General features: G+C 41.3%; 1 protein-coding gene across 1 annotated transcript in view; it reads left to right on the top strand.

Annotated features, from left to right (window-relative positions):
• The window catches only part of YWHAB (tyrosine 3-monooxygenase/tryptophan 5-monooxygenase activation protein beta), a 34,842-nt gene extending 9,186 nt beyond the window's left edge, over positions 1-25,656 (top strand). Inside the window, exons 2-6 of the mRNA XM_073608042.1 lie at positions 3,721-4,022; positions 15,982-16,105; positions 17,454-17,617; positions 19,466-19,561; positions 21,580-25,656. Of these exons, the coding sequence (XP_073464143.1) occupies positions 3,729-4,022; positions 15,982-16,105; positions 17,454-17,617; positions 19,466-19,561; positions 21,580-21,636 (735 nt within the window). The 5' untranslated portion in view covers positions 3,721-3,728 and the 3' untranslated portion in view covers positions 21,637-25,656. The remainder of the gene's footprint in view (positions 1-3,720; positions 4,023-15,981; positions 16,106-17,453; positions 17,618-19,465; positions 19,562-21,579) is intronic.
• The last annotated feature ends 230 nt before the right edge of the window (positions 25,657-25,886 follow it).

Raw genomic sequence — 25,886 nt, 5'->3', positions numbered from 1 at the left:
AGTAATAGCTGTGATATGCTTTTTTTTTTTTTTTGTGGTATTGCGGCAGAACGGACACTTTTGACACATTTTTGGGACCATTGACTTTTTTATTCAGCGATCAGTGCTCTAAAAATGCACTGATGACTGTGTAAATGTCACTGGCATGGAAGAGGTTAACACTAAGACCCCTTTCACACTGGGGCGGTTTGCAGGCGGTATTGCGCTAAAAATACCGCCTGCAAACCGCCCCTAAACAGCCTCCACTGTTTGTTCAGTGTGAACAAACTGAAGCGGTGCGCAGGCAGGGCGGTGAAAAAAGTCCTGCAAACCGCTTTTTTGGAGCGGTGTATTCACCGCTCCTTCACCGCTCCTGCCCATTGAAATCAGTGGGACAGCGCGGCTATAGCCGCGCTGTACGAGGGATTTTAACCCTTTTTCGGCCGCCAGCGGGGGTTAAAACCGCCCCGCTAGCGGCCGAATACCGCTGCAAGAACGACGGTACAGCAGCGCTAAAAATAGCGCTGTTGTACCGCCGACGCCCCCACCGCCCCAGTGTGAAAGGGGCCTAAGGGGCGACAAGGGGTTAAATGTGTTCCCTGGGTGTGTTCTTAACTGTGAGGGGATAGGACTAACTAGAGGAAGAGACATATCGCTGTTCCTACTCGCGATCGCGCATTGCGTTTCCCGCCGTGCAGCGGGCAGGTGTGCCTATCGCCCTTGAAGGTACAGCCATACCCATATGGCGATTTGCAGGAAGTAACCACTTTGCCACGGTATATCAGCGTGAGACGGTCGGCAAGTGGTTAAAAAAACATAAATAATGTTTGGGGGTTCTAAGTAATTTTCTAGCAAAAAAATTAAGACTTTTACATGTAGTCGAGGAGTGGCAGTATTGGCCGGTTATGGAAGTGGTTAAAGAGAACCTGTCGCCAATAAAAAAATAAATAAATCCCCACGTATGTCTCCTATGTGATGGAAATAGTTAAGTTAAAAAAAAAAAAAATTTAATTGTAAAAAATTAAAGTTACACCCAAGCACACAAAATCCCTCACCCACAGAAAAAAAAAATGAGGCCCCACCCCCACATAAACGCATGTACAAGTGTAAACGCACATGGTGGGTGCCTACGCCTGAAAACATTGATTGCTTTACATGATGCATATAGCTACCCACGCCGGAATGAGAGCAATAATTCTAGCACCAGACCTCCTTCGTAACGCTTAAAGGGTAAAGAATGAAATACTGCATGTGATATGATTTATTAAACTGATCCTAGTCTACTCAAATGGAAGAGTAGTGATATCATGGGAGAAGGTATGAAAGTGATTGATGTGCCTGCTTCAGCTGATCCATTACCAGAAGTCTCAGCAGGCCTTCAGCAGAGCGAAATCTTCTATTGCTGCTCCATGATCACAAAATGGATCTTTTATTTTTTTTTTCTTGCTTCAGCCTTTGATCTGTTTTTAATCTTCTTCTTTTTTTTTTTTCTCTATAGCGGGAAGGAAACTGTTACACAGTGTAGCTCTTATTAGCTAGTGTGTACATCCCTTTATTTATTTTATTTTTATATATACATTGTGTGATTTAATCCTGCTTGGTTTTTTCTTTTTAATAGTCCATGAAAAGCCAATGGTCTATCTGTATCCGTCCCTTTTTAGTCAAATAAAAAAAAAATGAAAATGATGTATTTAGTGAAAATTGTAAATGAGATGAAAACTGACCCTTCACTGATATAGTGATCGCATGCAAGCTGGAGGTTCCATTGTCTAACATGAACGCCTGTAGATAAACGCTGCCATCTTCAAGCTGCCCTCCTCATTTGCAGTGCTTTTTATTTTAGTTGTTGCACAATTAAAAATACAAAACGCATATTGGGTATTATTATGCATGCCACAGACTAATACTTAAAAAAAAAAAAAAAAAAAAACTCGCCTATTGGTTTCTTCAAGGATGCACACAATGTTAAAGTGTTTCCAAAGGTTTAAGGTTTCCCTTCATCCAACATGTTTTTCCTTTTTTGCAATTTAATTGTATAATGCCAAGTACCAGGTCACTGGTGCATATGGGGGGGGGGAACCCCAGCTTAAGGCTAGATATTTTTTTTTTTTTTTTTTTTTTTTTTTGTGCGTAGAGATAGAGAACATCGTCTGCCAGTTCATAAAATGCATTTGTACTCGTCTGTGTAAACAACGTATCAGGCCTTCCATGCACTTTTGGTTTTACAGAATTTTTTTACTTCTACATGTAATGTGAAGCCCCTTGAATGTATCTCATCTGCTCATTAACTGCATGTATGTCAACCGAGAAAATCCTCTGTCATTACAACTAATTGCTTTTGATCCATGCTGTATAAATCTATGGACCACAATGATCTTGTTGGTTTTCTATAAAATTAGAAACATTCTTGGAGCTAAAGCAAATTATACACATTTTCTCTTTTAGTGCATTAAATTAGTAGTTAAACCCTCCGTGTTTTTAAGTTTAACATATTGAGCAAAAAATCCTTACCAAAAGTTGCATCAGTATTGGATTAGAATATCTATACAACTTCTGTGAGCGTTTAACATGGAAAGTCTATGGGGCTGAAATCGTGGGGCACCATTGAAAACCATGGGATTTCCTTTGTCGTTGGGATTCTGTGCTACTCGAGTCCCATCAGAAGTTGCACATTTTGCATTCTATCACAGTTCATGGTAGAAAAAATTTTGCATGTTCCCTTCTATCCCTTCTAATCTATCCAAAAGAATATTTTAGTCTTGGGTTGGTAAAGGGTTAAACCAGCAACTCTTATTTCTCTTGTGAACTAAGATGGTGAAAACTCTCTACTTGCCATCAAACATGTTAAACTTGCCTCCTCTGTGCCTTGAATCTGCACAGAGCTGCCTGGATCCTCCTCTTCTCGGGTCCCTCTTCGGCTCTCCTGGCCCCTCCCTCCTGTTGGGTGCCTCAACTGCAAGCAGCTTGCTATGGGGGCACCCAACAGGAGGGAGGGGCCAGGAGAGCATTCTGTGTGAAGAGAGGGGAGAAGAGTGCTGTGCACGACTGCATATATTCTCTCTTCTTTTCCTCTTTACACAGCATTCGAACAGGAGCCATTGGCTCTTGCTGCTGTCAGTCATGTGCAGTGAAGAGGAAGTGGGGGGGCGGGGCTAAGTCCCACTGTGTAAGTCTATGGGGTTTCGGCTCCTTCGAAACACAGGTCGGGAGCATACATACTACGCTCTCCTCATGGTTGTCCCTCAAAGAAGCAGTCAAGATCGCCACCAGGGACCCGAGAAGAGAATCAGGGGGCCGCTCTGAGCAATACCATATGTTTTAATTTAAAAATAAAATGATTTGACACCTTAATGCATAAAGCTTTAAAAAAAGCAACCTCCTGCTTTTACAACCACTTTAAAGTGATTTGTATAGGTTTTTTTTTTTGTTTTTGTTTTTTGTTTTGTTCTTTTATTTATTTTTTTTAAGTAACAAACATGTTATACTTGCCTCCTCCTGTGCAAGGGTTTTGCACAGAACGGCCCCGATTCTCCTGTTCTTGGGACTACACCTTTTGTAGTTGCTGACTTTTAAATGGGGGCGAACTACGCTTTAATGGGTTAACTAATATACCAGTTTTGGGTGGACTGACCATTTAAAGTGATAGTAAAGCTTTATTTATTTTTTATTAAAATAACACTGCTTTCCTTCATAATCTACACTACCCATCTATAAAATGTATTTATTTTTCTTTCTAAACAGAAATCATCATGGACAAAAGTGACCTGGTACAAAAGGCCAAGCTTGCTGAACAGGCTGAGCGCTACGATGATATGGCTGCTGCCATGAAAGCCGTGACCGAGCAGGGCGGTGAGCTCTCCAACGAAGAGAGGAACCTGCTGTCCGTTGCCTACAAAAACGTTGTAGGTGCCCGTCGCTCCTCCTGGCGTGTGATCTCCAGCATCGAACAGAAGACCGAAGGCAATGAGAAGAAGCAACAGATGGCTAAAGAATACAGGGAAAAGATCGAAGCGGAGCTTACTGAAATCTGCACTGATGTTCTTGTAAGTTAGGAATTCTAAATGCAATATTCTACACGGACACATTACTGAAAAATTGCTGTAGTAATGCTGGGTGCTGTAATGACCACCGTCTGGAAACCGTAGGTAAATCAGAGTGAAGGTTTCATCAAAAGGGTCCAAAGCTTTATTCACATGGTCACTGCAGTACACGTATGGCCAAATGTGTACAGTGTGACCATGTGAATAAAGCTTTGGACCCTTTTGAGGAATCCTCGGTGTGCTGATGACATTTCATCACTCGCTGTAAATTAGGAAGGGTTTATGGGATTGTCAAGTTTAGTTTTACTTTTTGGGGTTCTGGGATGGTCCCGACGAATCTGCAGATCGCAGAAGGGACAAGTAATGTATGTTTTATGATAAAATACACCTGCCTGCAATCTTCAGAAAAATGTAAACTGAGCTGCACATGTGCAGCTCAGTTAACATTGCCAGCACTGATCCCTGTGCAGTGGGATGACTGATTCCTGCACAAACGTTGCGTCAACGGAGATTCCTGAAGACTGGCACCAGGTGCCAACACCAGCAAGGGACCACCCGGACCCTTAGAGAAGAGGCAAGTTTACTTTAACTTCTACAGCTTTTACATTTTTAAAAATCTCAGTTTTTAAAGTGACTTTGGCAGTGGTTGGATTGGAATAAAGCGTTAACCCTTCCACCGTTCCTCCTTTTTAGCGTCCTCAAAATGGGGGGGACAGGGTGCCCTGCAAGAGCATCATCCCCAAAGATATCAGTTTGGGGTGCTGTGGAATGGATGGAAGAGAAGATGTGTTGAAAATGCAAAGCAAGGAGTGATAGGTGTGGGGGGGAGCAGAAATTTAGGTTGCAGGAGCGCTGCAGGGCAGTATACAGGAAAGGGTTTCATGACAACTAAAAACGGACACAAGCCACATTGATAAAACATAGCGGGGATATGCAATTAGCAGACCTCCAGTAGAACTACAAGTCCCAATAGGCATTGCAAGACTGACAGTCACAAGCATGACACCCAGAGGCAGAAGCATGATGGGACTTGTAGTTTTGCAACAGCTGGAGGTCCGCTAATTGTATATCCCTGTAATATAGGATAGTAATAAAGATGATTGGGTTGGTGGTGAAAGATTTTTAAGAAATGGCAGATATGTTAAAATATATATTTATCTATAGAAGGAGGTGTTCGTATTTAAATTACTACAGACATGCCTCTTAGTTGTCAGCATACAGTTTGGCATGGAAGAGGTTAATCTGTGCATATTTGTGGTTGCTATGGATATACTTGTTCTCTGAATCTTTTAATAGATCTTCATCTGCTATTGGTTGTGCATAACATATGATAAAACTTGTGTTAATCCACAGTGGTGTGAATCTCCTCCTCAAAGAAAACATAAGTGCGTGTGTGTATATGTATCTATGTAGATAGATAGAGATATTATTTATAATCTCTATCTATCTCCTATATTTATTTATAGTGTGTAATATCAAGCTGGGGATCCAAAGACATTTTAGTTATTTTTTTGGGTGGTAGTTTTTCCAGAATCGGTGTGCAGCTTTAGGCATCACACATTGAGCCAAAGAACTGCTAATGACATTGAGAACATGGTGAAGCCAAAAAGATTTTGTTTTGGGGGCTCTGATGGGAGCTGAGATCCCGTGACACCCATAGCAGCTTTACAAGTTTTCATCAGTTTTTGTTTAACCACTTCAGCTCCAGAAGATTCACCCCCTTCATGACCAGGCCCTTTTTTGCTATGCAACACTATACGCTACTTTAACTGACAATTGCGCAGTCTTGCAATGCTGTACGAACGAAAAAAAAAAAAAAATCTTTTGGAGATATTTGATCACCACTGGGTTTTTATTTTTTTTTATTCTATAAATGGAAAAAGACTGACAATTTTGGAAAAAAACAATATTTTTTACTTTCTGCTATAAAACATGTCCCCTAAAATAATAAGAAAAATCAAATCTCAAATGTTGACCAAAATGTAGTAGCGCCCCGAAATAAATTCTGGACCAAAAATTCAGGATGCACTTCGCCAAAAACTGAAATGGACAGTTAAAAAAAAAAAAACATGAAATCAAGAAATAAACAGAGGGCACACCGGCCTATTGCATTATCCTCTATTTTTACTCTAATAAAAGAATGACACAAGCCCTCTGATTCCTCCTGTATTGAATTGTACTGTCTCCCCCAATGTTGTAAAGCGCTGTGCAAACTGTTGGCACTATAAAAAAAATCCTGTATTATTATTATAATAATAATGCAAGCATCTGTGTGACTATAGCATATAAAATATTAAGCAGCTTTACATCCATGGTATCACAAAAACGATGAAGCGTCCCACAGTAAGACTGGCTAACGCGTTACCTCCTCCAGAGCTAACTGAGCAGTGTCAAATGCTTTCCACACCCCAATGGGCGTGCACCCAGTTTTGCTACGTCTCCTGGCCAGGCCCGTGTGATTGATATATATATATATATATATATATATATATATATTGGCTTGCGAAAGTATTCGGCCCCCTTGAACTTTTCAACCTTTTGCCACATTTCAGGCTTCAAACATAAAGATATAAAATTTTAATTTTTTGTGAAGAATCACAACAAGTGGGACACAATTGTGAAGTGGAACGAAATCTATTGGATATTTTAAACTTTTTTAGCAATTAACCAAACTGAAAAGTGGTGCGTGCAAAATTATTCGGCCCCTTTACTTTCAGTGCAGCAAACTCACTCCAGAAGTTCAGCGAGGATCTCTGAATGATCCAATGTTGTCCTAAATGACTGATGGTGATAAATAGAATCCACCTGTGTGTAATCAAGTCTCTGTATAAATGCACCTGCTCTGTGATAGTCTCAGGGTTCTGTTGAAAGCGCAGAGAGCATCATGAAGACCAAGGAACACACCAGGCAGGTCCGTAATACTGTGGAGAAGTTTAAAGCCGGATTTGGATACAAAAAGATTTCCCAAGCTTTAAACATCCCAAGGAGCACTGTGCAAGCTATTATTTTGAAATGGAAGGAGTATCAGACCACTGCAAATCTACCAAGACCTGGCTGTCCCTCTAAACTTTCAGCTCAGACAAGGAGAAGACTGATCAGAGATGCAGCCAAGAGGCCCATGATCACTCTGGATGAACTGCAGAGAACTACAGCTGAGGTGGGAGAGTCTGTCCATAGGACAACAATCAGTCGTACACTGCACAAATCTGGCCTTTATGGAAGAGTGGCAAGAAGAAAGCCATTTCTCAAAGATATCCATAAAAAGTCTCGTCTAAAGTTTGCCACAAGCCACCTGGGAGACACACCAAACATGTGGAAGAAGGTGCTCTGGTCCGATGAAACCAAAATCGAACTTTTTGGCCACAATGCAAAACGATATGTTTGGCGTAAAAGCAACACAGCTCATCACACTCAACACACCATCCCCACTGTCAAACATGGTGGTGGCAGCATCATGGTTTGGGCCTGCTTTTCTTCAGCAGGGACAGGGAAGATGGTTAAAATTGAGGGGAAGATGGATGCAGCCAAATACAGGACCATTCTGGATGAAAACCTGTTGGAGTCTGCAAAAGACCTGAAACTGGGACGGAGATTTATCTTCCAACAAGACAATGATCCCAAACATACAGCAAAATCTACAAAGGAATGGTTCACAAATAAACGTATCCAGGTGTTAAAATGGCCAAGTCAAAGTCCAGACCTGAATCCAATCGAGAATCTGTGGAAAGAGCTGAAAACTGCTGTTCACAAATGCTCTCCATCCAACCTCACTGAGCTCGAGCTGTTTTGCAAGGAAGAATGGGCAAGAATTTCAGTCTCTCGATGTGCAAAACTGATAGAGACATACCCCAAGCGACTTGCAGCTGTAATCACAGCAAAAGGTGGCTCTACAAAGTATTAACGCAAGGGGGCCAAATAATTTTGCACACCCCACTTTTCATTTTTTTATTAGTTAAAAAAGTTTCAAAAATCCAAAAGATTTCGTTCCACTTCACAATTGTGTCCCACTTGTTGGTGATTCTTCACAAAAAATAAAAATTTTATATCTTTATGTTTGAAGCCTGAAATGTGACAAAAGGTTGAAAAGTTCAAGGGGGCCGAATACTTTCACAAGCCACTCTATATTATATAATATGTGTGTGCTATATAATATATATATGTGTGTGTGTGTGTGTGTGTGTGTATATATATATATAGTATTTATATTCAACTTTTTAATTCATTTTTAGCCGATAGGCTGCTTGCACACAGAGCAGTTTTTGAAGCGCTTTTGCATTAAAGAAAAATGCATCCCATTTAATTCTATGTATGTCTTCACACTGGTCCGTTGCACTTCCGTTGCTGTTTTCCAGGTGCCTTTATCTGCACTTTTTTTCTATAGGCAAAGCGCCAATAACCCTATCTTTGCCAAATTTTCAGTGGCCGACATATCTGTGCATCCCTACCATAATGTATTCTGCTACATATCTTTGGTATAACAAAAAAAAAAAAAAAATCCCAATAAGTGTATATGAATTGGTTTGTGTGAAAGTTACAGCATCTACAAACTATGGTGTATGTGTGATAGATATAGAGATAGATATATATATATATATATATATATATATATATATATATATATATATATATATATATATATATATATATATATATATATATATATATATATATATATATATACCAACCAACGTTTTTATTTGTTTTCTTTTTACTAGTAATGGTGGCGATCAGCGACTTATAACAGGACTACGATAGTGCGGTGGCCAATCTGACGCTGGGGGGGAACGAACTGCCGCTCACGTCACCAGTAACATTATTACAGTGACCAGTGCTAATAATATTCACTGTCGTTGTACTGACACTGGGCAGGAAGAGGTTAACATCTAGGGTTATCAAGGGGTTAAATGTATACCTAAGAAGTGTTTTGTGTGTGCTGCTTTTATTGGGCATCTGGTTTGTTTTCATTCCCTGCTTAGCGAGATCTCCTGTCAGCTCTGTTTACATTCATAGAGCTGTGTTTGGTGAAGCTCAAAGCTGATCATCGGGTGCCAGCGGTCAATCATTGGCCGGGACCTGGTAATGGGCATGGGCTGTGATGAAGCACAGCCGTAAATGCAAAGACGCACTTGTCTTTGTATTCCTCCCCTGGTTGCCGCCACACACGCTTTACACCATCTGAACCATATAAGTTTATCTTGGTCTCATCAGACCACAGGACATGGTTCCAGTAATCCATGTCCTTAGTCTGCTTGTCTTCAGCAAACTGTTTGCAGGCTTTCTTGTGCAACATCTTTAGAAGAGGCTTCCTTATGGGACGACAGCCATGCAGACCAATTTGATGCAGTGTGCGGCATATGGTCTGAGCAGTGACAGGCTGAAATGGCTGTTGCTAGGCAGATCGTCCTAATCTGCCACTTCCTACACCGCGGCGATCTTCAGTCTTCTCCTCCTCAAGTTGTCTTCTGGGGAACAGGGCGCTCTGTGTTCTGGGAACTGTGTGTGTCCCACAACACAGCGCGCCCCATTCACAAAGCGCTGCGCGACTTGCGCATGCGCAGTAGGAAACGTGCAGGAAAGCCGCAAGGCTCCACTGCCTGTTTCCCTTATTTCGAATGGCGCTGCCGAGGGACGGATCTGCCTCGAGCGGCCATCGCGGGCACCCTGGACAGGTAGGTGTGCTTATTAAGTCAGCAGCTACAGTGTTTGTAGCTGCTGACTTTAAAAATTTTTTTTTTTTTTTCCAGCGGGCCAACCACTTTAATTCACAATGAAGATTTTGCACATTTGCTTGGTTGCACTATAGGTGCTTATTGTATAACTGCACCATTGGCATGTGTTGCCCCTAAGGGCTTGTTTACACCATCTGCAGAGACCTGCGTTTTTTATTTTGCAGCAGAAAACTGCAGGTCTATGCAAGACACACAGAAAACAATGGTTCCCTATGCATTTTCGTTCACCAAAACGGAGCTGTGATGTCCAGTGTGGAGGTGTGCGGGATTATGCAGCATGTCCACAGTTTCCCTCGCAGCTCGGCACTGGATTGCAGGCAAAGCAGACAGCACTGCTCTGCATGCCTCCCATGTGACAGGAAGTGGTAGGTAATGCAGAGCGGTGCTCTGAACTTGCAGTACACCTTCTCCCCATGTGGATTCTGGCTAGGATCTGCTGCTCGGGTACGTTTATGGAAGGGCACTAGTATTGCTGTAAGGGGGACACAGATGCAGCTAACCCAATGGCAGTATATAAAAGGCAGAACAGAGTGGCGGGCAGTGATAGCAGGACATGAATGGCAGACGATGGCGGTGACAGAGTGATGACACTGAATATGATGTCAGTCTGTGCATAAGACACACATGTAAACTGGTGTCTCCAAGTGAATTTTGTGCAATTTTCATGCAAGTATGGTGTGAACTAGCCCTAAGCTTGGGTGTTAAATTCATAAGATTTGGGAAAGTAATAAGAGCAATTCAGTGGTTAGGTTGAAGGAGTTTTAGAGGCAGAAGGTTTTTTTTTTTTTATCTTAATGCATTTTATGTGTAGCAGCCTCCCCAGGACCTCCTAATTACTTACCTGAGCCCCATCTCTGTCCAGTGATTTCCACAAGTGTTTTAAGCGTCTGGGACTATCCTCCTGATCGGCTGAGACACAGCAGCGGTGCCATTGGCTCCTGTGGCTGTCAATCAGGGGAGAGAGGGGCAGGGCTCCGTGTCTGAATGGACATGGGGAGTTGTGACTCGGCTCAGGTGCCCCCATAGCAAGCTGCTTGCTGCCGGGGCACACGACAGGAGGAGGGGCCAGGAGAGCCAAAGAGGGACCCAATAGAAGATCCGGGCTGCTCTGTGCAAAACTAACTGCACAGAGCAGGTAGGTATCATGTTTGTAAAAAAAAAAAACAAAAAAAAACTTTACAATCACTTTAGGTGTTTCAGCTAAACCAGGGGTTTCCAAACTTTCTAAATAGAGGGCTAGTTTATTGTGCTTCAGACTTTAGGGGGGCTGGACCATGGCCATTGGGAGTAAACACAATGTCCCTTCGTTGGTGTCAGTGGGGAGAATAGTGCAGCATTTGACACTCAGGCCAATGTTTGGAGACCACTAATCTAAACTAGCAAGTGTCCAATAGGTAGTATGAACATTTCTGTTTATTAATATACTATAACATAAATCGTATGAGGTGGGTAACATACAGCACGGCGTTCCCAGTAAACTATAGAATGCACTGCACAGCACACAGAGTGGCAAACCCTGCAGTATATTTGTATAGCACAGTTTAAGAGGGAGACTCCACTGTGCATCCCATTACACTTGGCGCATACACCCTTCACATGTCATACCCACCTCTGTGCTCCCAGCAGTGGTTTACCAGGCTGTCAGATCTTCGCACCATTAGACTTCATTTTCTGAGTCTTCTCTGCGAACTGAAGTTCTTCATATTTCCTGCATGTCACTTCTCTTCTAATGCTGACCTGGTTGGTGCTAAATTCTATAAAATTAACAGGGTGTGGTTGGGGCTACCACTCTCTCACTTCTTGGGGGTTTCTTCTTCATATAATTGTAGTACGGTATATGTAAAGGGTTTGCAATTTTATTTTAGGCTGTCTTTGGTCCAGGAACTTAACCAGGCAGTATAGCCAGGTCCTTGTTCCCCTGAGACCTCTCTGCAGACTTTACTGCAGCAGTTGTAATTCCAGCCTGGTGTAGAACCCGCCCAAGTCTATAATGGGACATTGAAGAAACAGCAGCACATTGAGGTAAATGTGCTGCCCTGTCCTCCATTATCATAGAGCCCTGATTTGTGTCTAGCGCCAGCCTTTCCTTTTATAGTGTAAATACAGAAGGATCGTTTTAAGACAAATTCAGGCACTTGTAGGCAGCAGAGTGGCCAAGTGGTTAGCGCTTCTGCATAGCACTATAGTTTTTGATTTGAATCCCAACCATGGGACTACCTGCCTGGAGTTTGCATGTTTTCCCTGTGCCTGTGGTGGCATTCCTCTGGGTTTCGGTGCCCAATTTGACTGGTGATGTACTTTTAAAAAATCCTATTATACACTAGTATATTAACCCCTTCGCGTCCTAAGGGTAAAACAAATCTTAATGCCTAAGTGCAATTTTACAACTTTGACATATATTTGTAAAACTGTACTTATGTCTTCAACTAAATTGTACATCCAGGTGTTTTATATCGTGTGTGTGTGTGTGTGTGTGTGTGTGTGTGTGTGTGTGTGTGTGTGTGTGTGTGTTTTTTTGTTTTTGTTTGTTTTTTTTTTGTTTTTGTTTTTTTCAGGACAAGTTGAGCTTTCATTTGATAGTAAATGGTTATAGATATCTCCTGAAATCTTGCCCAGACTATACTGACCTTGACCTTTGACCCAAACACTAACCCTGGCACTAACCTAGATCAAAATTTGATCTAGGTATTTTTTATTGTGTGTTGTGTGTTCCCCCCACCCCCCCTCTCTGAATGAAAGAGAGAGTTTGCAATCTATACTTTGGTGTCCGTTTATGAAGCAGTGAAATCTATTCACTGCTTCGTTCTCCGGCATTCACAGTGAAGATTTTTCTCCTCTGTGTGCCAGTTTATGAAGCTTTGTAGATCGCTTCACCTTTGGAGGAGTGAAGAGATCTACAAATGCTTTCAACAGTGGAGAACGGCTCCTGATACTGGAATCTCGTGAGACTTTACGAGATTACAGCACCAGATGTCAGTTTATTAAGCAGTGATAAATTATCACCGCTCAATACACGGACAGACGGCGTGAATTACTGTTAATAAAATAATGAGTCCCCCTACATTATATACATATGTATACACACACACACATTATATATACATGTACATACACATACTATATATATATATATATATATATATATATGTGTGTATATGTGTGTGTATGTGTATGTATATGTGTATATATATATATATATATATATATATATATATATATATATATATATATATATATATATATATATATATATATATATATATATATATATATATACACAAATATGACAGGGGGACATGCTTACAGTGTTGGGGGGGTCTGAACGAGGCATAAGGAAGTTAAAAATCTTCCTCCTTCCCCCTCAGATCCCCCCAGATTTCCTCTTCACTCCCCGATTCACCACCTCTGAGCTGGTGAACCTGGGAGTGTGAATTCTGACTCAGATCGCCAGTGAAGCAGTGAGATCACCGCTTCATAAACTGGCCCTTTCTGTGTCATTCAATGAGGATTCTCCGTGTGTAGAGATAATCGGCGGGAGAACATGTTCAAACATGTTCTCCGCCGATTATCACTGTTTCATAAACTGTTTATGGACTGTGATCAGCGGCGATCCTCGGGATCACCGCTGATCACTGCTTCATAAACGGACACCTTTGAGAGAGAAACACGGGGGCTGGGCTTCACAGTGACTGATCACTGTGGTAGCTGCTCAGAGGCTACCACAGCAATCAGGTGACCCGGAATTGAATGTTGCGGTGAGACCCCGGTTTCTGTGCGGCGCTCTCCCAGTACAAAGGGAGGTAAGCATATATATGCAGCCCCATGGGAACAAAGCCCAGTGCGGTGGGGCCGCATATGTGTTACGTTGGCGGGAAGGGATTAATATCAAGAGGAAAGTTGAGTGAGACTTCAAATGGGCTTTCATTTGTTTGTGTGGTTTTTTTTTTTTTTTTTTTTTATCTGTATGGAGCTCAACACTTAAAGGATGAGTTCACCTTTTTTTGTAACATTACACCCATATTCATGGTGTAACATGTTACAAATCCACCAGCCCCCCGATGTCACAGATGGCGGGTTGTCTTCTCTCCCCGTTCTCTGCCAGAATCTGCAGAGAACGTGGCCCTGCGGGGCTCTGTCCGTCCACGTCACTTATTCACTGAGTTCTGTGAATTGAAAACTACCAGGTCCAACAGCCTTTGCAGCTGTCAGCTTGTAGTACTACTGAACTACCATGGCACTGTTGAGCGCTGTGGAAGTTCATTGATGCTTCCTGTTAATCTGTAACTGCTTGGCTGTACGATGTATGGCCAAACAGCTTACACACAGAGCCCTGCATAGCACCCAATGCTTTCCAGGCTTCCAATTTAAAAAATAATGCACTTTTTTTTTTTTTACTTGCAAAAAGATGTGCATTTATTTTTATTAAAGTGAGTTTCACCCTTAATTATTGCATTTTTTTTTTCTCTTATTTTCAAGCCACAAGGTGGTATTTAAGGAGCTGTTCAGTCACTAGCTTAACCACTTCCTGCCCTGCCTATAGCAAAATGACGGTCTGGAAGTGGTTCTGTTATCCTGACTGGGCGTCATATGACACCCAGTAGGATAAGCCACGCCCCCTAGGGCGTGCGGCGATCGGTGGTGCCACGTGTCAGTCTAACACACTGCATCACGGATCTTGGTAAAGAGCCTCTGACGGGCTCTTTACCATGTGATTAGCCGTGTCCAATCATGGCTGATCACGCTGTAAACAGGAATAGCCATTTATCGGCTTTTCCTTACTTGCGTCTGACAGATGCGAGTAGAGGAGAGCCGATCAGCTGCTCTCCTGACAGGGGGGTCTGTGCTGATTGTTTATCAGCGCTGCCTGCCCAGGACCACCAGGGATGGCCACCACAAAGGAAATCCAGGTATGCCACCCTAGACCACCAGACAGCTGCCAATCAGTGCCCATTAAAATGCCTGCCAGGACCACCAGTGATGCCCATCAGCGTCGCCTCATCGGTGCCACCTTATCAGTGCCAGTCAGTGCAGCTTATTAGTGCCCCTCAGTGAAGGAGAAAACTTACTTTTTTACAAGATTTTATAACACTAACAAACTTTTTTTTTTTTTGTTTTCTTCTTCTAAATTTTCGGTCTTTTTTTTTTTTATTTGCTTAGCAAAAAATAAAAAACTCAGCGGTGGTCAAATACCACCAAAAGAAAGCTCTATTTGTGGGAACAAAATGATAAAAATTTTGTTTGGGTACAGTGTAGCATGACCGTGCAATTGTCATTTAAAAAGTGACATCGCTGAAAAGTGGCTTGGACAGGAAGGGTGAAAAGTGCCTGATATTGAAGTGGTTAAAGTGATTTTAAAGGCTCAAGGTTTTTTACTTTCATACATTCTATGCATGACGGTAAAAAAACCTTTGTTTAGCAGCCCCACCTAATACTTACCTGAGCCCCATCTCAATTCAGCAGTGTGCGCTAGAGACTGTCCAGGGACTCCCTCTCCTCATTGGCTGAGAGAGCAGCGGGTGCCATTGGCTCCCGCTGCTGACTCTAACAGTCAGTGAGCCAATGAGAGAGAGGGTAGGGCCAAGCTGTGTGTTTGACTGGAGACACGGAGCCTTGCCTCTGGAGCCCCCATAGCAAGCTGTGGGCACTTGGCAGGTGGGAGGGGCTGGGAGCGCCAGCGAGGGACTCGAGAAGAGGAGGATCGGGGCTGCTCTATGCAAAACAATTGCACAGAGCAGGTAAGTCTAACATGTCTGGTTTTTTTTTTTTTTTTGTGTTTTTATTCTGTCTTTATATTATCGCTTTTAACTTTGAAATCCACATAGAGAACATAATCTAGCTGCTCCCTTTCATCACAAATTCATTTTTCTGTGAATTTTTCTTGGTTCCTAATGCAGTAGATGTCAAATGCACCCACTGTAGGCACCTTACTCTCTTACCTATAGAGTCTCAATGTATCAAATAGTGGTAAGAAGTTTCTTACAGCTGTGAGTCAACTTGCCTTGAAAGGTTGAACCTGATTGATTATATATTAAGCAAAGAGAGAATCTGGTTAGTGCAAATTGACTTAATCCAACGTAAGCTGCCTGGAATGGAGAAAAATGGGTCAAATTTTTAATTGCACTGTTTCTATATATCTTTAGCAATTCACTGACTGATTTTACTTATTGCCTAAAAATGCTTTTTTAAATCTGTCTTTAGCACCTGTATGACGCAACACACTTTTTCTTGTGCAGGATCTTCTGGAAAAGTATTTGATCGCTAATGCTACACCACCAGAAAGTAAGGTCTTCTACTTGAAAATGAAGGGAGATTATTATCGGTACCTTTCTGAAGTAGCAACTGGAGATAAGAAACAAGGTGGAGTTTTTATCAATATTAATAATTACCTAGAGCTGAGTTGTATTTGAGGTTTTCTAATCTTTTTGTGATTATAGGGTCAGTCCATCCAAAGTGTTTTTGCTATAGGAAGAATCCGGGCAGCTAATCCAATGGTCTTTTGTCTATATGGGGACTCCCGATATCTCTCCTGCCTGGAGATCTCTCCTGACTTCGGATTTTCCTTTTTCTTCTATGGCATTATCTTTTTATACATGAAATTTACCTTGCCTGTACATTCCATATCTTGGAGTACAGGATGCAGTCCACCCTCCCTCAAAGTAGTTATAAAGGCAGAAGCTTTTTTTTTTTTTTTTTCTTTTATCCTTTATGCATTCAGGTAAAGCGCCTTCTGCATGAAGCTCCCCCTCTTATACTTGAGCGCAATCATGATATATGAGAACAGAGGCTAACTAGGCTCTCTCCTGCCTAATTGGCTCCTGCTGCTGGCAATCACAACCAGTGACAGGGCGGGGCTGAGCCCCGCTGTCTGTGGCAATAGATGCAGACAACAGAGAGGAGCGAGTGTCCCTATAGCAAATGGTTTGCTATGGGGGCCCTCCGTGGAGGAGAAAAACCAGGAGGGCTGGTGGTGGACCTGAGAAGAGGAGAATCAGGGCTGCTCTGTGCAAAACTATTGCAGAAAAAGAAATTGCATCTAGAACAGGTTTACTGACCGTCAGTAAATTCACAAACAGTCTGTAAAATCTGGGGTTATTTTGTGTTGTGTGTTTTTTTTTTTTTTTTTTTGGCAACCCTGCTTTACAATCGCTTTTACACTCCATGTTTTTCTGTATTGCTTGCTACAAAACTGAGGATTCATTGAGGTAGGGTTACAGGGAAGGTGCCCCACCTTATCAAAGCCAGTGTCCAATCACCTGAAGGTACAAGCCTATAACCAAATGAATAAGTTACATGTCGGCTTTAGGTTTGTTTTTGTTTTTTTTGTTTTTTTTTTGCCCATCTGTCCCATTAAAGGGATAAGTGTGGGAATGCAAAAAAACATACTCCCCTCCATGCGCCAGCATTGGTTGTATGCTGCACCTGTCCCCTGTCGGCTCCATGCTGGAGAACGGAGCGTTCATATGACTGCTGATCGCTCAGCTCTCTGTCTTCCAGGAGCAGAGATCGGTGACTGTAAACTGCCAGAAAGGTAAACTGTCATTTCATGTCTGTGGGTACTTTTGCTTCCTAATGCCCTGTGGGTGGGTTGCAATGTATTTTAAGATGTATAACATATGTGACTATCTCAAGCAGTGGAGACCCTTACCTGCTCTGAGGAAGCATGTAACATGTTAATGTGGTGTTTTTTTTGTTTTTTTTTTTACAGTTACTGTAGACAACTCTCAAAAGGCTTATCAGGAAGCTTTTGAAATTAGCAAGCGTGAGATGCAGCCAACACACCCTATTCGACTTGGATTGGCTCTTAACTTCTCCGTATTTTACTATGAAATTCTTAACTCCCAAGAAAAAGCCTGCAGCTTAGCAAAAACGGTAAGATTTTATGGTTTCCTTGTCATCCTGTTGGCTGTGCTGACTATAGACGTTAGATGACAGTGGTACCTTTTAATAATTAGTTATATGACATCTTTGCTTTTAAATGGTTTCAGTTTGCTCCTTGACTTTTGAGCTTCTTACTGCTTCTAGAGATTGACAGGCTGTAGTTTGCCTGTGCCATCCTTTTAGAGCAGGTTTCTCAACTTTTAAACAAAGGGCCAGTTTGCTGTCCATCAGACTTTAGGGGGGTCACAGTGGGCAGTGACAGTGGAAATTGCCCCAGCGTCAATTGAAGTAAAAAAAAAAAAAATTACATTGTGCCTGTAGCCGGTAAAAGGAGGCGTAGTGCCCCATGAGTGGTAATAGTGGGAGACATAGTGCCCCGTGATTGGTAGCGGTGGGAGGAACAGTGCCCCGTGATTGGTAGCGGTGGGAGGAATAGTGATTTATATTATTTTACATGATTCTGCAGTTCCAGGTAGGGGGTGTGCACAGGCCTGCCCTGCTGTGATTTTGGCACAGCACATGCCGATCACCAGGTCCCAGCTAATGATTGACCACCAGCGATTGGCTCTGAGCCTCACAGAACACAGACAGCTCTCAGTGTAAACAGCACAGAGCTATGTTCAGTGACGGGATCTAGTTGGTTTTTCAACAGCAGGGAATGAAAACCACTAGATTCACAGTAAAAGTAGCTCACAGTACACACACTTAACACTTGTTAGGCACACATTTAACTCCTTGATTGCCCTAGATGTTAACCCCTTCCTGCTCAGTGTCAGTACAGTGACCATGTATATCATTAGCACTGATCACGGTAATGTCACTGGTGATGTCAGTGGCAGTTCGCTCTCACAAAGTGTCAGATTGTCCGCAGTCCCGCTAGAAGTCGCTGATCAAAAAAAAAAAAAGCAGTGGTGATCAAATACCACCAAAAGAGAGCTCTATTTGTGGGAGAAAATAATATAAATGTAATTTGTGTACAGTGTTGCATGATCGTACAATTGTCAAAAGTAATGCAGTGCCAAAAAGCAAAAAAATCCTGGTCAGAGGGGTAAATCTTCTAGAGGTCAAGTGATTAAATCAGTGAGAGGCATTATGCCCCATTGCTGGTGTCAGTGGAAGAAAAAACACCCTATCATTGGTGTCAGCAAGAGGAATGGTTCCCCACTGTTGGTGCCAGTGGAAGGAATGGTGCCTCCTTGATGTCGTCAGGAGGAATAGTGCCCCAAGGGCCGGATTAAAAGACAAAGCAAGGGGCTGCAGTTTGGTCAGTGTTAGAAAAAAACTATAGAAAGTTAACCACTTTTCTGCACTGATTGCTTAGGGTATTTCAGACAGTCTTGTATCAGAGGTCTCCAGGCTTTCTAAACAAAGGGTTTAATATCCTTTAGACATTAAGGAGGCAAGACTGAGGCCATTGGGAATAGGGAATGTCCCAGCAAGTAAAAAGAGAAAAAGGTTCCTCAGGTTTGATCAGTGGGAGTAAAAAAAAAAAAAATGTATTGTGCCTGTGGTTAGTAGAAGAAATGGGGGCCTTTATTTGGTAGTGACAGTAATGGTGCTCAATCTGTATTGGTGGAAGGGTATAGTGACCCATCGTTGATGACAATGGGAGGAATGGTGCCTAATCATTGGTGTCAGTGAAGGAATAGAGTTCCTTAATTTATGTTTATGGAAGGAATAGTAACCTATAGTTGGTGTCAGTGGAAGGAATGGTCTCATGCTTTTGGTACCAGTGGGAGGGATTCCAGGGCCAGATAAGGGCATGCAAAGGGTTGCTACAGGCAACTGTTTGCAGACCACTGGTCTATATAATTTGTTTTTGTTTTGTTTTTTCTCTAGGCATTTGATGAGGCAATAGCTGAACTGGACACATTGAATGAGGAGTCTTACAAAGACAGCACTCTTATCATGCAGCTACTAAGGGACAATCTTACAGTAAGTATAGTCTCCTTGAGCTCGGAGAGGCGGTGCCTTCCTGGACACCGGACTGTTTTTGTTTGTTTTTTTTTTTGTTTTTTGTTTTTTTTTTTTTTTTTTTTTTCTCCTTCCATTCCCTCCACCTTTTTCCTGCATTCCCTCCTTTCATCTGTTGCCCTTTCCCTTTCCTCTTTGCCCTTTCTTCCTTCTTGTTTCTCTATTGGAAGTTGCAATAAGCAGCCATGGGTTTCTGCACATGACTAACTGGAGAGATTTTCAATATTTTTCATGAATTTATCAGTAGCTGTTCATTGTACGAATCTTCCAATTCAAGACAGCAGGGAGGAAGGAGACCTCCTTTCTCTTGAGGAGACTAAGCGTAACTCAGCAGGTGTTGGAGCCTCTAGTGGGCTGGCCTTCACTTCCTATTTGTCCTGTATGTGGCAGTATAACCCTTGGTTGCTTGTTACCATACAGCTGTGTCCCTCAATGGACTTGGGGAAAACTATCCAAAAAAATATTTTTTCTCCATCTCATTTGCCTTCTTTACCTCACGCCTTCCCTGCTTTTCAAAAGTCCACTACACCTTGGACTTCTGAGGTCATATTTAGTTGAGTTCAAATGTAAACTATTCTTTAGTCCCCCCTCAGTGTTCTGGTGTAATGCGATAATGTGTGCTTCATCACATGTTAATATGGAAAAGTACTTCTGGGTTTGCAGTGCTACACCATAGTTCTGATTAGAGGTCGACCGATATGGGTTTTTCTCTGGCCGATGCCAAAGCCGATATTTAGAAATCGCGATGGCCGATATATGATGCCGATTTTTTTGGGCCTATATATTAGGCCGATTTTTTTTTTTTCTTTTTTTTTTTTTTTTTTTCCCTTCATCTCATAAAATCTAACAGTTAGACCCCTTTCACACTGGGGCGTTTTTCAGGCGCTTTTGGGCTAAAAACAACGCCTGTAAAACGGCTCCCCTGCAGTCTGTATGAAAGCCCGAGTGCTTTCACACTGAGGAGATGCGCTGGCAGGTTGTTAAAAAAAAGTCCTGCAAGCAGCATCTTTGGAGCGGTGTGTATACCGCTCCTCCACCACTCCTGCCCATTGAAATGAATGCGCACCGCTGCCGAAGTGCCTGCAAAGCATTTCGGCAGCAGCGCTTCAGGGGAGCATTTAACCCCTTCTTCGGCCGCTAGCTGGGTTATAAGCGCCCCGCTAGCAGCCGAATAGCGCCGCTAAAATTAACAGCGTTTTACTGTCAACGCATGCCCGCTCCAGTGTGAAAGCAGCCTTAAGTAATAAGTGATACAGAAATTTTTTTATATTTAAACATTTATTAAACAAAACAAACCTCCAATCAGTTCACTTGTATGTAGAATTTAGATTAAAAAAAAATAACTATATCTTAAATATTAAATACACAAAAACAGGTAATCAAAACTTTTGGACGAAAAAAAAAATGGGCTAACTTTACTGCTTTTTTATAATTTCATTAGTGTATTTTTTTTTTTTTTTAAATTGCGTTTGAAAGACCGCTGCGCAAATACCGTGTGACATAAAATATTGCAACAACCGCTATTTTATTCCCTAGGGTCTCTGCTAAAAAAATATATATAATGTTTGGGGGTTCTAAGTGATTTTCTAGCAGAAAATACAGGATTTTTACTTGTAAGCAACAAGTGTCAGAAAAGATTTAGTCTTTAAATGGTTAAACTGAAAACTTCTCCACGGAGTCCCGCTGAATCGGCTTTTTTTATCAGCACAATCGGCCGATGCCGATTAAGTAAAAAAAGCCAAATATCGGCCGATATATCGGTCGACCTCTAGTTCTGATTTACTGCTCCTTCTCACAATGCAAGTCTATCCACTCATATGAAACCTTTCATTCCCTGTGAGAGTAGCGTTTAAAGATCTGTTGTTGGGTTAAACAAATGAAACCAAATACAGAATTGTATAATGAAGACATTGATTTGAGCCTACTGGCACACGTTTATGATGCACAAACTAAAGTACTGCTTTTTTTGTGTTTTCCAGCTATGGACCTCAGAACAACAGAACGACGAGCCTGACAATGTAGAGGCAGACAACTAACAACTGCCACACAACAATTATTTTTGTTTTTTGTTTTTTTGTTTGTTTTTTTTTTTTTTCTTTTATTTTGTTCACCATCACTCTGTATTGTATATCCCCTTTGTGCGACCAGTAAAGAGAATAGTACATCGACTTTCACAACTTCCGTGTAGCAGAACATTTTGTGGATTAAGAAGTAAATCGGGCATTTTACAGGAGACAAACATTGTAACTTTTTATGTATATATGGTATATTCTATCTGTATATCATATATCTAAGGTTTCAATATGTAATTAGCTCTTGTGTGATTTAAGTTTTCTTTTTTAAACTGAACACTGTGATTATGGGACTTTGTTGCTAAAATCACTCTAGATTCGGATTTTTCCTCATATCTTATGACCTGTTTTAGGACAAAAAGTCGAAGTACAATTCTGTTGTACACGTAACAGATGTTAACATACTGTAACCCTTGGGATGAGTTGACTTCTATGCTGTTTGGGGGTTTGCTCTTTGTAATGATGATGCATTTGTCTGATTTAAATGCTACATCTGGAAGCCTCATTTTGTAAGCCTGAATACAGTTTTTTGGCATCATGTTGCATCTTTGGATTGATGTGTGCACTTTTTTTTAGATCTTCAGCTTTGAGGAACTTCACCCAAAGATGTTATGTCATTTTTGAATGGTTGCCAGTAGATTCACTCACCTATATGTAGGCTTTCTTAACATGTTCCCAGGAAAGGTAAACTTTTATTCCTTTATAGAAGACTGATTGGTAATAAGCCCTTGGGTCAACTTCCAGGGTTGATGCCCTTCTCTGAGATTGACTGTACTAGGTTGGACTGATCTGCTCAGGACAACACTGACATAAGTCCTCTTGGAACCGAAGAGACATTTTTTGGTAGCACCTTTCTCTTTAATATTGTTTTTTATCTAAGGGCTCAGCCTTCAGAGACCTTGCTGATCTATTGTCTGTTATCAACAGCACCTCTTTTTTTAAAGGAAGAATAAAGGCCTGAATAGAGCGCCATATTAAAAACTCTTGGGCACTCCATAGACCTTTTTCACTAGAGGTCCTGGCTGCAACTGCAATGCTACTTTTTGGCATGACTTATGACTGTCTAGCCTGTGTGTACCTTGTGATAACGTCTAGCAACGTGAAATTGCAGCTGTCCTGGGTTAGAGATCATGGTTTCTACAATTTATTTTTATTTTTTCCTTCCTGGGACCACATAATTTTAAAAAAAGGGGTGGGTGCCTTTTAATGTCATAATGCAGAGATCAATGGTATGTACTAATCACTAGCATCCAATTGGAATCCATTTTCCGCAGCTTAGAATGGGCATGTAAATTAAGCTGTTTATGTAATTTTTTTTTTTTTTTTTGCATTGGATTAGATTATGGTACACTGCTTACCTTTTGCCTTCTAATTGGCTAAGTCTCTATGTGTAAGGTAGATGAAAATACAAGTTTTACTACATGTATCAGGAGCGCGAATACATACTGTAAAGTACTTGTCAATAATAGGGTGACTTTAATAGAACGATGCTGCAAGGTAATCATGCAAGTATCCTGTTTGTGGAGTAAACTTTGAATTTGCTATGTATTGCTTAGTTTACCCACATAATTTTAACTGTTTACATATATATATATATTTTTTTTTTAACTTACAGCCATCACACGCTGTTCTGCTTTCCTCACCTGGACGTTTTACCAGTCTTTATTTCGTTAGGCTTTATAGTTTTATGCCGATAAACCTCAAATCAAATGTGACCGTGACCTTTTGTGATGATCTATCTAAGGCACTTTTTTGTTATGAGCAGCACACCAAAACGGCTGCACGTTTATTACCTACTTTGGGTAGTGCTAAATGCAAAACTGCACATGCTGCAGTATGAATGGGTAACATAAATTTGCATTCATGGGTGAATTAACTCTTAAATTGGCCCTAGAAGAGACAATTCTCCCAGTTGTGGGCCAGTGAAGTACCTGTTCAGTTTCACCATGATTGAGATCACTTCCCTCACATTTATACAGCTCAGGATCCAGAGAGGAGTGTAGTTGGAGGCTCTTCTGACTGGTGGTCACTTTAAAAGTCATGTAAACACATTAACACCCCATTCATTCTTGTGAGACTTGTCATATGACTGTGGACATCAAAGTCTCATGACAAGCTGTGCCCTATGTTTTTCAGTGATAACCATTCATCTATGTGCGACTTCATGCACTACTTTGGTCCAACGTTCATGCAATTTGTGGGCCATAGACTTCAATGTTAACCCTCAAAAGTTGCATGAAAGTTATACCTTAATGTTTTACATACAACAGTGGGTCAGATTTTGTAGAAGGACAACAAGTCACAGCCAAGTCGCACCCATCCAAAGTTGCGTCACGACTTTGGAGTTGAACAAGTATGAATGGAGCCTAAGGCTGGTTTTACACGCGCTGTCTGATCAGGTCCGCCTGTCAGTTTTTCAGGACCTGATCGGACCATCCATAGCTCTCTATGGAGTGGCGGAAGTTAGCTGACACCCGTCGGCCTTTGTTCCGACCCTGTCTGCCTAAAAGAGTGGATTGGATGACAGTTAGATGGAAATGGACCACCTGTCTGTTTCTAATCGACAGCTCCATAAAGAACAGTGGGTCTGTGTCCCCTCTGCATAGCGGAGCGCAGACAGACGCCATCCCTCCCTTTTTTTTGGTGAATATGAGCCCAATATGCTTCAAGTGGAGATCATTAGCCTTGTCTCAGCCATATACAAGGGGCATAGGGTCATTTTAATTGAACTTAACTTGGCCTAAAACATGCCCAAGATAAAAATACGGCTAATATACAGACTTTAGTTTTTCTGGTTGCTCCAGCCAGGAACTGTTATTTTAGAAAGAAGTCAGCAGTTCCTATATCTATCTCCATGACTTGTTTTCTTTACATTTCACTTGGAGGTCAGTTTAAAGCAGCTGTTCTCAAACGTTTTAATCAAGCGGAATCCCTGAATTTCCAGGCTTCTAAGGAACCCTTACTAAAACCAATTTATCAAGAGACAATGGCCCCTTACAGTGGTGGTCAGTAGTAATATTGCAACGCTTACAGACAGCTAATTGGTGTCATTCTGCTGGCTTTGCCAAGTGTTGTTGGTACTGAAACTATACAGGCACTATCAAAAGGAAGGTCAACCAGTCACAGCTCAAGGAACTCTTGGCAACCTCTGGGGGAACCCTGCTTTGAAAATGGTTGGTTTAAAGACTAACACATTGTACTTACAGGCACCACAAGATGCTGCACTTCAGAAGAATATTTTCTGAGACTGTTTTTAGGCAAGTTCAGGCTCATTTTATACATTTACCCATGGTTGTGAGCATTTCCAAACCTTTCTTTGTTGGTGCACCATCGGCTGTTTTCCTCTCCTTACTTTACAACATAAGTTATGAGCACACATTCAAGATACTTTTTTCTGTAAAACAATATATTTAACTGGTAAACTGTATTAATGCACATAGTACTGTATTCAGTTAGTCACTGTTCAGGCTCTCACAGCATTTTTCCAACTTCTCTTTTTTTTTTTTTTTTACATTCCACTTGAGTATCTTTTTTTTTTTCTTTTTTTGTTTCTTGATGTCTGTTCGTCTGTCCGCTTGAAAGCAAAAATCCATGCACTGATCTTGAAATCTCCGAACAAAACGTTAATACTTGCGCTTTATAAATGCAGTAGTGAATGTGGAACTGAGCCTGTCTGTATATCTGGTAGCTCTTTATAAATATATATATATATATTATTTTTTTTTCTTTTTTTTTTTTTTTTTTTTCTTTTTTGCTTTTGTTTTTACTGACCAGTATTCTGCCTAAAAGTTTGCTTCTGTGTTGGTTTGATTACCTAGCACACACGTGGTTGTGAAAATTTAGTCTAGCTCAAAAATGAAAAAAGTGGTTATTGATGTACTCAAATTTGTGTATGTATTTTCAACCGTTCTAGTTTCACCCTACACAGGATAATCAAAAACATGTAACAATTCAAAAGCAAAATAAATAATCCATGTTATCAGGCTTGTGTTTTTGTCTTATTCTTTTAACAGCAAAGAGATTTAAAAAAAAAATCTTTAAACCAAACATGTTCTTGTGCAAGTGCCTGTAATGTCAAAAATTATATATTTTTTTTTTTTCTACATACAGTGGGGAAAAAAATGATTTGATCACCTTTCAGATTTTGTAACTTTGCCCACTTACAAAGAAATAAAGGATCTATAATTTTTATCAGTATAGTCTGTGTTTATCTG

Source organism: Aquarana catesbeiana, linkage group LG12 (assembly GCF_042186555.1).
Source record: "Aquarana catesbeiana isolate 2022-GZ linkage group LG12, ASM4218655v1, whole genome shotgun sequence".
In the NCBI taxonomy this organism is placed as follows: domain Eukaryota; kingdom Metazoa; phylum Chordata; class Amphibia; order Anura; family Ranidae; genus Aquarana; species Aquarana catesbeiana.
The sequence above is the reverse complement of the archived record's forward strand: the minus strand, read 5'-3'. Positions and strand labels throughout refer to the sequence as shown.